Raw genomic sequence first — 11,618 nt, forward strand, 5'->3', positions numbered from 1 at the left:
AGTACTATACTGTAGGACTGGAAACAAACATGAGGCATGTTTTTTTCCTGTAAGGAATTGAACAGAATCATAAAAAATGAAAATGGGTTAGGAAATCACTTATGACTAATACGTTAGTCATTTCTTAATTAGCTACCAATTGCTAGTTTTAACGATGACTTGTTAGAACAAGGATAAAAATCATCACCAATTTAAAAGGTAGTTTAAATATGTAAAACTATATCATTCTCTTACAAAAACTGTAACCTGACATTCAAAAAGCAATGGATACTGAAAAATGGAGGATAAAGAAAAAGACATCAACATAGATTATCACCATTTCTTACAGAAGTTAAACAGGATATAGCAATTCCAAAAGGCCTAAGAAACTCAGAGACTGCCTTAATCAGAAAATACTTAATCTTTCTAAATGGTACAACATTACAATGAAAGGCAACAACAGTTTAGAACATAAACTGGTTTTCAAAGGGAGGAGAGTGGAAGACTATGAACAATATTGCCTTATGAAAAAATGGATAGGAAAATCAAATTGTAGAAAGTTTAGTGTGAGGCCTACAGACGTCAGATCATTCAGAAGCACTTAGAATTGAAGCTTGAAGGACAATAAATATACTTCAGAAAACGTATCTCATTCCAGTCAACTGTTTAGAACAGTGATGGTGACCCTGTGGCATTGATGCCAAAGAGGCATGCAGAGTGCTTTCTGTGGGCACTCAGCTGCTCCTGCCTCCTGCCAAGTTCATTACTAAAAAGGCAGAGGATCTTGGGCAGTACTGTTCCCTCTCCTCTCCACTGTGCTTGACGATATTTCTTCACATCCCCCACTCCTCTTCCCAGCAGCCAATGAGAGTCCACAGGGGGTAAGGTGGGCAACTCACAGGCAGCAGAGCACCCAGGCCATTCCCCTTTCCCTCTCTACTCTCGCTGAGGACATTGCTCACTTCACCAGCCCCCTCTGCCCAGCAGTCCAGTAGAAGTGCTTCTTCCCTTCCCTGTGTGGTGTAAGGAGGGGGCATGGTAGTCTGGTCTGTAGGGTGGGGTGGGGGCAGGGCCCAGGACTCTCTGAAAGGTTTGCCATCACTGGTTTAGACAAATGACTAAGAATTTGAGCTATTAAGAGGAGTTTAGATTTCTTTCAGTAAGGGAGTGCTAAGTTATATTCTGAAAATCTTGAATTTAAGAATCAGTAGGGAAATGGTGAGATAAAGGACCTAGGCAGAGGAAGTCAATGACATTTGAGTAAGTTGTAGTTCAACTTTATGCTCTTGAGCAACTATGAAGTGTTGTACTTTTGTAATAATTAAAACGGGTTTGACAAATATAAGAATTTAAAAAAAGTTGTGGTCACCATTTACAATAATTTAAAATTAAACTATGAGTATGTTAGTAGCTTTAGTAGTTTTATTACAGCAAAATAGTGATAGTAAGAGAGGGAAATAAGGAATTTTCTAGTCTGCTCCAGAGTATAATTAATAGGTGGGTCAGGGGCCTGATGCTGGTAATAAGGCTAGCAGGAGGATGGTGCTGGTTTTAAGGATGGAGTGAGTTGCACCCGGGGTTGGGCTTGAAACTTGTTTATAAATGTAACAAGGATCCAACCCAGGTAACTGAGTGCCCAGAGAAACCTCACTGTTTGTCACCAGGCTCCTTTAAGATATCAGGTAACCGGCCCCTTCCCTGCTGAGGAAGCAGCTTCCTCTTGGTTAATGGCTGGCTGGCAGGAATTTGATGTTGAACTTCCTGCCCTTCAGCAATGGAGTTCCAGCCCAAGCTGCTCAGAACCCTTCCTGTTGCCTGTTCTCCTTGGCCTTAGATGGTAGGCAAATAATGTTAAACACACATAAGAATAAATCTAGGTTTCTGGGGCCCTCCACTAAAGATTTCATTACAAAATGACATTGAGCTATAAATGATCATTCTCTGGGTCAAGCAATTCTAAATCAACTGAATTCTATTCCAGTCCACATTACTCAAAAGAAGGCCATGAAGGACTTTTTTCAAATGCTTTTTTTAACATATAAGATAAAGCACATTTTCAAAAGTCCCTTGATCCATTAATGAACTTCTGGTGGAGTTGTGAATTGATCCAACTCTTCTGGATGGCAATTTGGAACTATGCCCAAAGAGCGCTAAAAGATTGCCTGCCCTTTGATCCAACCATACCATATTGCTCGGTTTGTAGCCCAAAAGAGACGATGGGGAAAAAGACATGTACAAAAATATTTGTAGCCGTGCTCTTTGTGGTGGCAAAAAACTGGAAAACGAGGGTATACCTTTCAATTGGGGAATGGCCGAACAAATTGTGGTATCTGTTGGTGATGGAATACTATTGTGCTCAAAGGAATAATAAACTGGAGGAAATCCATGTGAATTGGAAAGACCTCCAGGAATTGATGCAGAGTGAAAGGAGCAGAGCGAGAAGAACATTGTGTACAGAGACTGATACACTGTGGTAAAATCGAATGTAATAGACATCGGTACTAGCAGCAATGCAATGACCCAGGACAATTCTGAGGGATTTATGGAAAAGAACGCTACCCACAGTCAGAGAAAAAACTGCAGGAGTGGAAACACAGAAGAAAAACAACTGCTTGAACACATGGGTTGATGCAGACTTGATTTGGGAAGTAAACTCTAAACGACCACCCCAGTACAACTATCAATAATATGGAAATATGTCTTGATCGATGACACATGAAGAAACCAGTGGAAATGCGTATTGGCTATGTGCAGGGGGGCAGAGAGTAAGAACATGAATCATGTAACCATGGAAAAATTTTTTTTCTAAAAAAGAAAAAATCTCAAGGATTACTGGCTGAGGACCTGGGAGAGCTGTATCATCGCTGGAATTGGACAGGACTCAGCAGTGAGGATCCCACTTCCATCCCCGATAATCCAGCTGTGCCTTGATATAGCCTAAAGTTTAATGTAGATAAGTTCCTACCCTGAGCCAAAGACTTGCCCATGGGTTGTAAGAATAGAAACCCCTTTTCCCTTCCTTCAAACTAAAGTTTATTCAATTAAACCTGTATTTATAAATCCTTTTGTCCCAGTATTACTCAGTTATTTGTTAGTTTCATAGACACCCTGGCTAGGCAGATCTGTGGTGGCAGTTGGTATCAACTTTTCATTATAACTGAGATTATGTAGCTATTTTGTTTTTATATTCAAAGGAATTTTGAAGTTTCTATGTGAATTACTTAAAACTTTGTACTTTTAAGAATGTTAATAGCACTTCAGTTTAATAATGATGTAGGCCAACCAGAAATGATATTTGAACTTCCATGATTCTACCATGAAAAATGGATATAAGCTTAAATATAGAAATGATTATTTTTGCTTAAGTGAATTCCATTTAACAGTCAATCAATAGAAGCAAATTTCTTTTCAGATGCAAGATAAAAAATAAAGACAATTTTAGCTAACTTCCTGATCCTTTCAGAATAATTTATATAATTGTGCTAGCTTATAAAATTTTTTGGTTCCCTTAGCTTAGGATTTTAAACACGTCTATTTCAAAGATGTCTTTTTTATGTAGCTTTTGTTTTCCTGGGAAGTAAGAAAGAGGTTTTTTTTTTTCTTTTTAATTTTTTTAAAGGAGTTATCCAAATGCCAAGTGTTTCTACATCTTCTGTAGTGCTCTGTCTCTTTATATAGAATCTGTTGTGAGTAATGTTTTGATTCTTTTGATGGTGGTACCATGCCAGAGTCTTAGAGCTTTTTTAAATGTAATAATTCTGTGTTATTAGAGCACCTATTTTGACTGAACAGAAGAACATAAAATTAACATGATAAAATGATGTCCTGATAAATCAAATTTAAGAAGAAAAATGTTTACTATACAAATTGTAATATTTTGTTTTTTTCCCAATTACATGTAAAATTTTTTTTAATTTGTTTTCTAAAATTTTGAGTTCCAAATTCACTTCCTTCTTCCTTCCTCTTTCCTTTCCCTGATACAGTAAGCGATTTGATCTAGGGTTATACTTGTGCAGTCATGGAAAACACATTTCTTCATTGGTTATGTTGTGGAAGAAGACTCCTAGTTTAAAAAATAAAAACATAAAGAAAATAAAGTGAAAAATAGTATGCTTTGATCTGCATTCAAATTCCTAGCAGGCCTTTCTCTAGAGATGGATAGCTTTTTTTGTCCTTTGGAATTATCTTGGATCGTTATATTGCTGAGAAGAACTAAGCCATTTACAGTTGATCATCATATAATATTGTTGTTACTGGGTATAGTGAAGAACAGCATTTAAAAATATCTTAATTAAAAGATCTGATTTTTTATTTTACAGGTATTCTTTGTTGTCAGTGGTAATCTTTTATGTACTTTACATGAAACATCTTACAACTTAAATAGTGGGGACATTTTCTATGTTCCTTCAGGTAAGTCTTTAAAGATAATTGATCTCAAAGCAATTGTAACATTTACCTTCATTTAATATTGATGAGTTTATACAAGAACATAGGGCAGTTAAAAAGTCATAATAAATAGGAACTAGTCTATGTGGATAGATAATGTGGATAGAGGACATCTAGGTGGCTCAGTGGATTGAGAGCCATGTCCAGAGATGGGTGTTCCCTGGGTTCAAATCTGGCCTCAGACACTTTCTAGCTGTGTGACCCTGTGCAAATCATCTAACCCCCATTGCCTAGCCCATAACTACTCTTCTGCTTTGGAACCAATACATGGTATTGATTCTAAGAAGGAAGAGAAGGGTTTAAAAAATAAGATACATGGGTAAAACGATGCTCATTAATGAACTCTGAGGATGGAAAAAGTTAGAATATGGAATCCTCAAATAGAAGAATTATTAGTAATTTATGAAGAACTGATATGGTCATGCTAAATTGTTTTTTTTTAAAAACCCTTTCCTTCAGTTTTAGAATCTGTGTATTGGCTCCAAGGCAGAAGAGTCATAAAGGCTAGGCAATGAGAGTCAAGTGACTTGCCCAGGGTCACCCAGCTAGGAAGTGTCTGAGGCCAGATTTGAACCTAGGATCTCTAGGCCTGGCTCTCAATCCACTGAGCCACCCAGCTGCCCCCTAAATTATTTTTCATCCTTCACTTTTACCTTTTTTTAACTTTTAAATATATATATTATATATATATATATATATATAGTTTTATATACATATACATATGTAAACATGTAAAAAGTATTTGGCAGTTCAATATTACCTTCACTTTTTAACACTATTGGTTAAATCTTTTCATTTCAGAGGGCTTTTCCTTTTCTATGGCCATACCAACCTGAAGGCACTCCATCTCATTTGGCCTTAGAATCTAAGTAGGGTCAGGCCTTATTTATTGGTTACTTGCATATGAAACTTGAGGAATATTGGGTGCCATATCTTTTTGCTTTTAAGAGACAATGTGATTCAATGGATAGACATGGGACTTGGAGTCAGGAAGATAGGTTCAAATTTTGCTTCATATACTTACTGGCTGTATAATTTCTGGTCAAGTCATTTCTCTTTGTCAAGTTATTCCTGAAAAAGTTATTTCTGAGACTTTGACCTGAGCTCCTAACTTCCCCATCATCTCTAAATCTATGATCCTGTGATCTATTTTTTTTTAAAAGAAGATAGGAATTGAGATTTTATTTATTGGCATCAAGTAGATTAAAGCTATTTATTGGCAAAAAAATTGTTAAAGTGAGATGAGTCTTGATTCAATTTAATATGAAGGAATTTTTATACTTTTTTCCTTATTTTTCTTCTAGGTAACTTTTACAACATAAAAAATCTTCTTGATGAGAGAAGCATTCTACTTTTCACTCAGATAAAAACTGAAAGACCAGAAAAATAAAAAACATTCAAATATACATAGCATTGTTGTATAGGTGGGCCATTTTTCCTCAGAGTCACTTTTTGTGTGTGTTTGGAATTATAAACATTCTATTTTATGTACATAATATATAAATATTTTCAAACCTCTCTTACGGGCCTTGTCTTTTTTTTTCTCTTACTTATTTGCATGGCATGATCTTAGTAACATAGACTACAAAATTGTTATTCAGTAAAATCTAGTACATTTGTTTTTGTCAGAAGGAAAATAGCTGACTTAAATCATTTTCACTATTTAATTTGTTAATGGTTAAATAATCTAAAATAGGGAATTGAAATGTGTATTATTTTAGAAAGAACACTGAGGGAAAAAACAAGGCAACGACTGCCCATCTAATTTTTGTATGAACTTCCCCAATACATAGTAGTTAAGGCACATATTGGCCTGGGTTGTCTGTACTTCATCTTATTTTACAGGATTATGCTAGGTATCAATAGTTTCTTAAGTTATGGAGTGTTGTTTCATCATTAATAACAAATATTGTCTTAAAATACTGTTTGCAAGTTATGTATAAATTATTTTTAAGAAGATAAGTTTTTTCCAATGACTGAAATGTAAGGGCCATGTTTTTAATCTGAAAAGTATTCCCAAGCTAACAGCAGAATTTTTAGCTAGTTTTAGCAAGTCTAAATTATGATAAAGGCTTATTTTCTTTTGCTTTAGTTTTCTTTCTAGGATCAAAATTAGGGACTACTTCATTTTACTTTGATGTTTTAGAATTTGTTAACACCATTTGATTCCATTTAAATTGAATAAATACTGTCATGTGCAAAGCATTGTGCTAGGTTATAGTGATTAAAAAAATGAAGATGAAATAAGCCCCTCTCTTAATAGAACTTATATTCACTTAGGGAAGATAGAATACATATATGAATTTAGTGAAAAAATTTTTTCACAAAAATGTTTTTAATTTTAAACCAATCAATGAACAACAGGCTTTCACCAAATGCTTATTATATAACAAGAAATGTGCAAAGCTCTGGAGATGAAAAAGAGAGGTTGTCCCTGCCCTCAAGGAGTACGCATTTAGAAATTAATAGTCTAATATTGTTCAAGTATACAGATACAAGGGGTATAGTATGGAATAAACCTAGCAATTCATGAGCATTAATTAGTTGCCAAGTATGTGTCAGGTTCTAGGGAATCAAAAGCAAAGATGTAGTTGTCCCTTCAAAGAGCTTACTCTTTGTGTCTGGAGGAGAGACAAGATGTTTACCTACTAGTAGACACAGACTAAATACAAAATGCTTTAGCTTGGTGTGGGTGCTTGTAATTAGGGTGCTTAAGGAAAAGCTAGGAATAATTGGGGAGAAGAGTATACCAGGGATGGGGTAAGGAGGTGAGGGGTAGCTAGTGCAAAGACAGAGATGGAGTGTCATATGAGTAACAATCCTTAAGCATTTAAGTTCTTGTAGGCCAGGAATGTGCCAAGTGCTGAAGTTAGAAAGAAAAATAGTTCTTGTCCTCAAAAGGCTTACATCGAATGGAAGAGAATATATGCATATATAAATATGTACATTTATGTCAGTTCTTATTTAATGCAGAGCCTAAAGGATAATTTAGAGGGAATAACAGTAGCTGGGGGTCCTGGAAAGTCTTCTTCAGGGAGTTAGTACTTGAGTTTTGAAGGAAGCCAAAGATACTAAGATTAGTAAGTGGACAGGGAAAAGGAGAGAGGAAACAAATGTTAAGTACCTACTATGTGTCAGGCACTGGGCTAAAACTTCAGTTATAAGGACTTTTAGATTTCATTGCATTGGCAAGGCTTCTTATAGGACTAAACTAGATATGTTTGTGTTTGGATGTTTTCTGTAAAAGAACTTGAGGCAAGAATGGCTAAGGAGCTCTAAATATATTTTCCCTCTTTTTACCTAATCAAGAAACCTAGTAATGCCAAGCACCTGTCTAATCATACCTACTTCTTTGAATAATGAGCTCCTCAAGGAGCAACATGAACTTCATAAGTATTTAAGATAGAAAGTAAGGAAACATGCTGGAAAAAAAGGAAAGTTCATGTGTCAGGTAGATAACATCTGCTTGGGAAGGTCTCTTGCTTTGTGTTAATGGTTGTGAGTCTGAGTTGATGAGCACGAGTCTGAAGATTTATACATAGAAACACCCTCAGAAAATCTCATTCTGTTACTTCTCAGGAAAATTAGCCTCCTAAAAGTATCTCATTGAAGCTAGTGTGCATAGAGAATTAGATATTAAAGTTTGTGAATAGACTAAATACTTGTGAAGGTGAATCATTTTGAGTTAACAGTTTTTTCAGAAGCTGCCAAATTTAAACTATTGGAACCTAAAGAGTATAGACAGACCCTGGGCGTGAGGATAAAGCTGAGAGGGTGCTGGGCTAATAATGGCAAGCCAGGCACAAGAACCCCAGAAGAGCCATACTAAAAGAAATTATTCAGCAAAACTACCCTGAAGTTCTACAACAAGAGGGCAATATAGACATTGAAAGGATCCATAGATCACCCTCTACACTAAACCCTGAAAAGACAACCCCCAGGAATATACTAGCCAAATTCAAGAGTTTCCAAGTAAAAGAAAAAATTTTACAAGAAGCCAGAAAGAGATAATTCAGATATCGAGGAACACCAATCAGGATCACACAGGATCTGGCAGCCTCCACACTAAAAGACTGCAAGGCTTGGAATATGATTCAGAAAGGCAAGAGAACTGGGTCTACAACCAAGGATCACCTACCCATCAAAACTGACTATATACTTCCAGGGGAAAGTTTGGGCATTCAACAAGATTTCCAAGTATTTGCACAAAAAAGACCAAGACTAAATGGAAAGTTTGATATCCAACCACAAAAACCAAGAGAAACATGAAAAGGTAAATAAGAAACAGAGGGGAAAGAAAGAAAATTCTAATTTTTAAATTTGCCTCTTTAAGGGCTTCAGTAAGAGCTAATTCATATTCATATATGGAGAAATATTACGTGTAATTCTCTGTAGTGAACTCTATTTACTATTATAGTATCCACTGTTATAGTAATTAAAAGAATTATTCACAGGGAGAGGTTGGAGTACTAAATGATCTAAGATGATATGGGGGTGGGTGGGAAAGAGAGGGGCGAATAGTAGATGGTACCAAGAGAAACTTGAATGAATAAGAAAAATAGGATATTCTATTACACACAAAGAGGGCATGGGAAGGGGAGGGGATGAATACTATTATAAGAAGGAGAGGAAGAGAGCAATAAGAGGTAATATTTAAACCTTACTCTCAGTGGAATTAACCCTGAGAGGGAAGAGTAGCTATATCCATTGGGATATAAAACTCTATCTAACCCTACTGAGAAAGTCAGAAGGGATAAACCAAGGGGAGCAGGGGAGTGGGGAGGTCAAAAAAGGAAGGGGAGAAGAAGAGAGAAGGAATTCATTAGGCCTTAAAAATAAAAAGAGGGGAATAATAAGGGAGGGGGGGTAGAAAGGGTAGTAAATCAAGGGAGGGGACAAGGGTTACTGGTTTAAAAGGAAATAGTGTAAGAAGAAGGGGTAGAACTAGGAGAAGACACCAAAATGTTGGGGAATATACAACTGATAGTTATAACTCTGAATGTGAATGGAATGAACTCGCCCATAAAAGAAGCAAATAGCAGAGTGGATCAGAAACCAAAATCCTACCATATGTTGTCTACAAGAAACACATATGAGGTGGGTGAACATACACAGATTTAAGGTAAAGGGTTGGAAAAAAATATTTTGGGCTTCAAATGAGAAAAAGAAGGCAGGAGTGGTGATCATGATTTCTGACAAAGCCAAAGTAAAAATAGATAAGACTAAAAAAGACAGGGAAGGTTATTACATCCTGATAAAAGGCAGTATAGACAATGGGGAAATAACAGTGCTCAATATGTATGCACCAAATGGCATAGCATCCAAATTCCTAAAGGAGAAAGTGGCAGAACTCAAGAAGGAAATAGATAGTAAAACCATACTAGGGGGAGATCTAAATAATCCTCTTTCAGATCTAGATAAATCAAACCAAAAAATAAAGAGAAGAGAGGTGAATGAAGTCCTAGAAAAAATAAATTTAATAGATATTGGAGAAAAAGATTCACTTTCAAATGAATCAGTTTTTTCTTTTTTAGTGTCATCCTTGGTTTAATTTCTCTAACAGGTTTTAAAAATAAAGTACCAGATCATTAATTTATGAGACCATCCTGACATTTGACAGAAAGAGAAATAAGACATAATTGATGGTCAAAGGAGAAAGGGATAGTAAGTCCTGTGAGTCATATCTAAAGGAACTATAAAATTATTTTAAGGGGTCTACTTTATTAAATGATTCAGATAAGAAAACATACTTTCTATAGATGGATTGCTAATTTTTTACACACATGTGTAGTAGGTATTTCTTCAATGCTATTTCATTTCGCTGGGTACTCAAGGAGTTCTGGAAGTTGTTATGGGGTATGGGGAGGGAAATTTGTGGGACACTGGGAAGCTGTATAGCCCCAAGCATATTCACCACAGGAAGAAAGCCAGGTAAAAGGTAAGTGGCTAAATAAGTTCTATGTTCCTATTTGTAGACTTAAAATCTTCTTCTTTTGATCTCCCCTCACTTTCAGGAGGAAAAACTAATTCCCTGTTATAAATGTGTATAATCAAGCAAAGTGAATTTCTGCACTGGATACATCCAAAAAACGTCATTCTATACTCCTGAGTCCTTCATCTATGAAGAGATAGATAACATGCTTTATTGCTCCTCTGGAATCCTGGTTGGCAATTATACATCAGATTTCCCAATTTTTTCAAATTTGTCATATTGAATAAATTGTTATGGTGCTGTTCATTTCAATCTGCTTCCATTTCTATAAGTCTCAACAGGTTTCTCTGAATATACTTTTTCATATTCTCTAATTTATGGGTACCCTCTCAGTTCCATTACTTAAAAAGAGTTATTAATATTTTCACATCCTTACAGTTTGTTTTCCTTAGGAGTAATTAATTTCTTCCCTTTTCCCCCTTTTCGCCTTTTCCCTTGTTGAGTTAGATGTATTTTTATAAACGACTCTGTGTACATATGTATTTTCTCACTTTTGACAATTTTATATGTAGGTGAGGTTCAAATGTCAGCTGTTCTTCCTTTTCTTTCCTCCTCCTGGTATAGATGTCTGTTTACACATTTTGGTTATATAATTTTCCTTAGACTTCTTTTCCCTTACCTCCCATTTCCCCTTGTATTCCTCTCTCCAATCACTTAGAATCATCAAGCCATATTCACACTACTCTCAGGCCTTCTGTCTAATGAGATTCCTTCCATGACCCCTAATTATGATATAGTTCAGCAGGGCCACACATTTAACCTCCCCATGTTAGAATATATTTTATCCTTGTTTAGTCCCTTAATGTTGTTCATTTGTGTTTAACTTTTTATGTTTCTCCTTACTCCAATGTTTAAACCTCAAAATTTCTACACTTCTCTGGTCTTTTCAATCAATCAACATTTATTAGGCATTGATTATGTGCCAGACATTGTGCTAATTACCAGCATACAAAAAGAGGCAAAAGATAGTCCTTGCTCTCAAGGAGCTTAATGGGAGAACAACATACAAACACAATAAATCATAGGATGAATGGGAAAGGCGCTGGAATTCAAGAGTGGTTGGAGGGATGCCTAGGTGGCTCAGTAAAATGAGAACTAGGCCCAAAGACAGGAAGTTCAAATATGGCCTCAGACACTGCCTAGCTGTGGGACCCTGGGAAAACTTGACCCCCATTGCCCAGCCCTTAGTGTTCTGCTTTGG

The 11,618-nt window shown here is 36.0% G+C and overlaps 1 protein-coding gene across 1 annotated transcript in view; it reads left to right on the forward strand.

The window, feature by feature from the left end:
- Window positions 1–5,943, forward strand: part of CENPC (centromere protein C) — a 50,705-nt gene extending 44,762 nt beyond the window's left edge. The window contains exons 17-18 of the mRNA XM_044680593.1: window positions 4,299–4,389; window positions 5,730–5,943. Coding sequence (XP_044536528.1) covers window positions 4,299–4,389; window positions 5,730–5,815 — 177 coding nt within the window. The 3' untranslated portion in view covers window positions 5,816–5,943. The remainder of the gene's footprint in view (window positions 1–4,298; window positions 4,390–5,729) is intronic.
- Window positions 5,944–11,618: the final 5,675 nt, after the last annotated feature.

Source organism: Gracilinanus agilis, chromosome 6, assembly GCF_016433145.1.
Source record: "Gracilinanus agilis isolate LMUSP501 chromosome 6, AgileGrace, whole genome shotgun sequence".
Classification (NCBI taxonomy): domain Eukaryota; kingdom Metazoa; phylum Chordata; class Mammalia; order Didelphimorphia; family Didelphidae; genus Gracilinanus; species Gracilinanus agilis.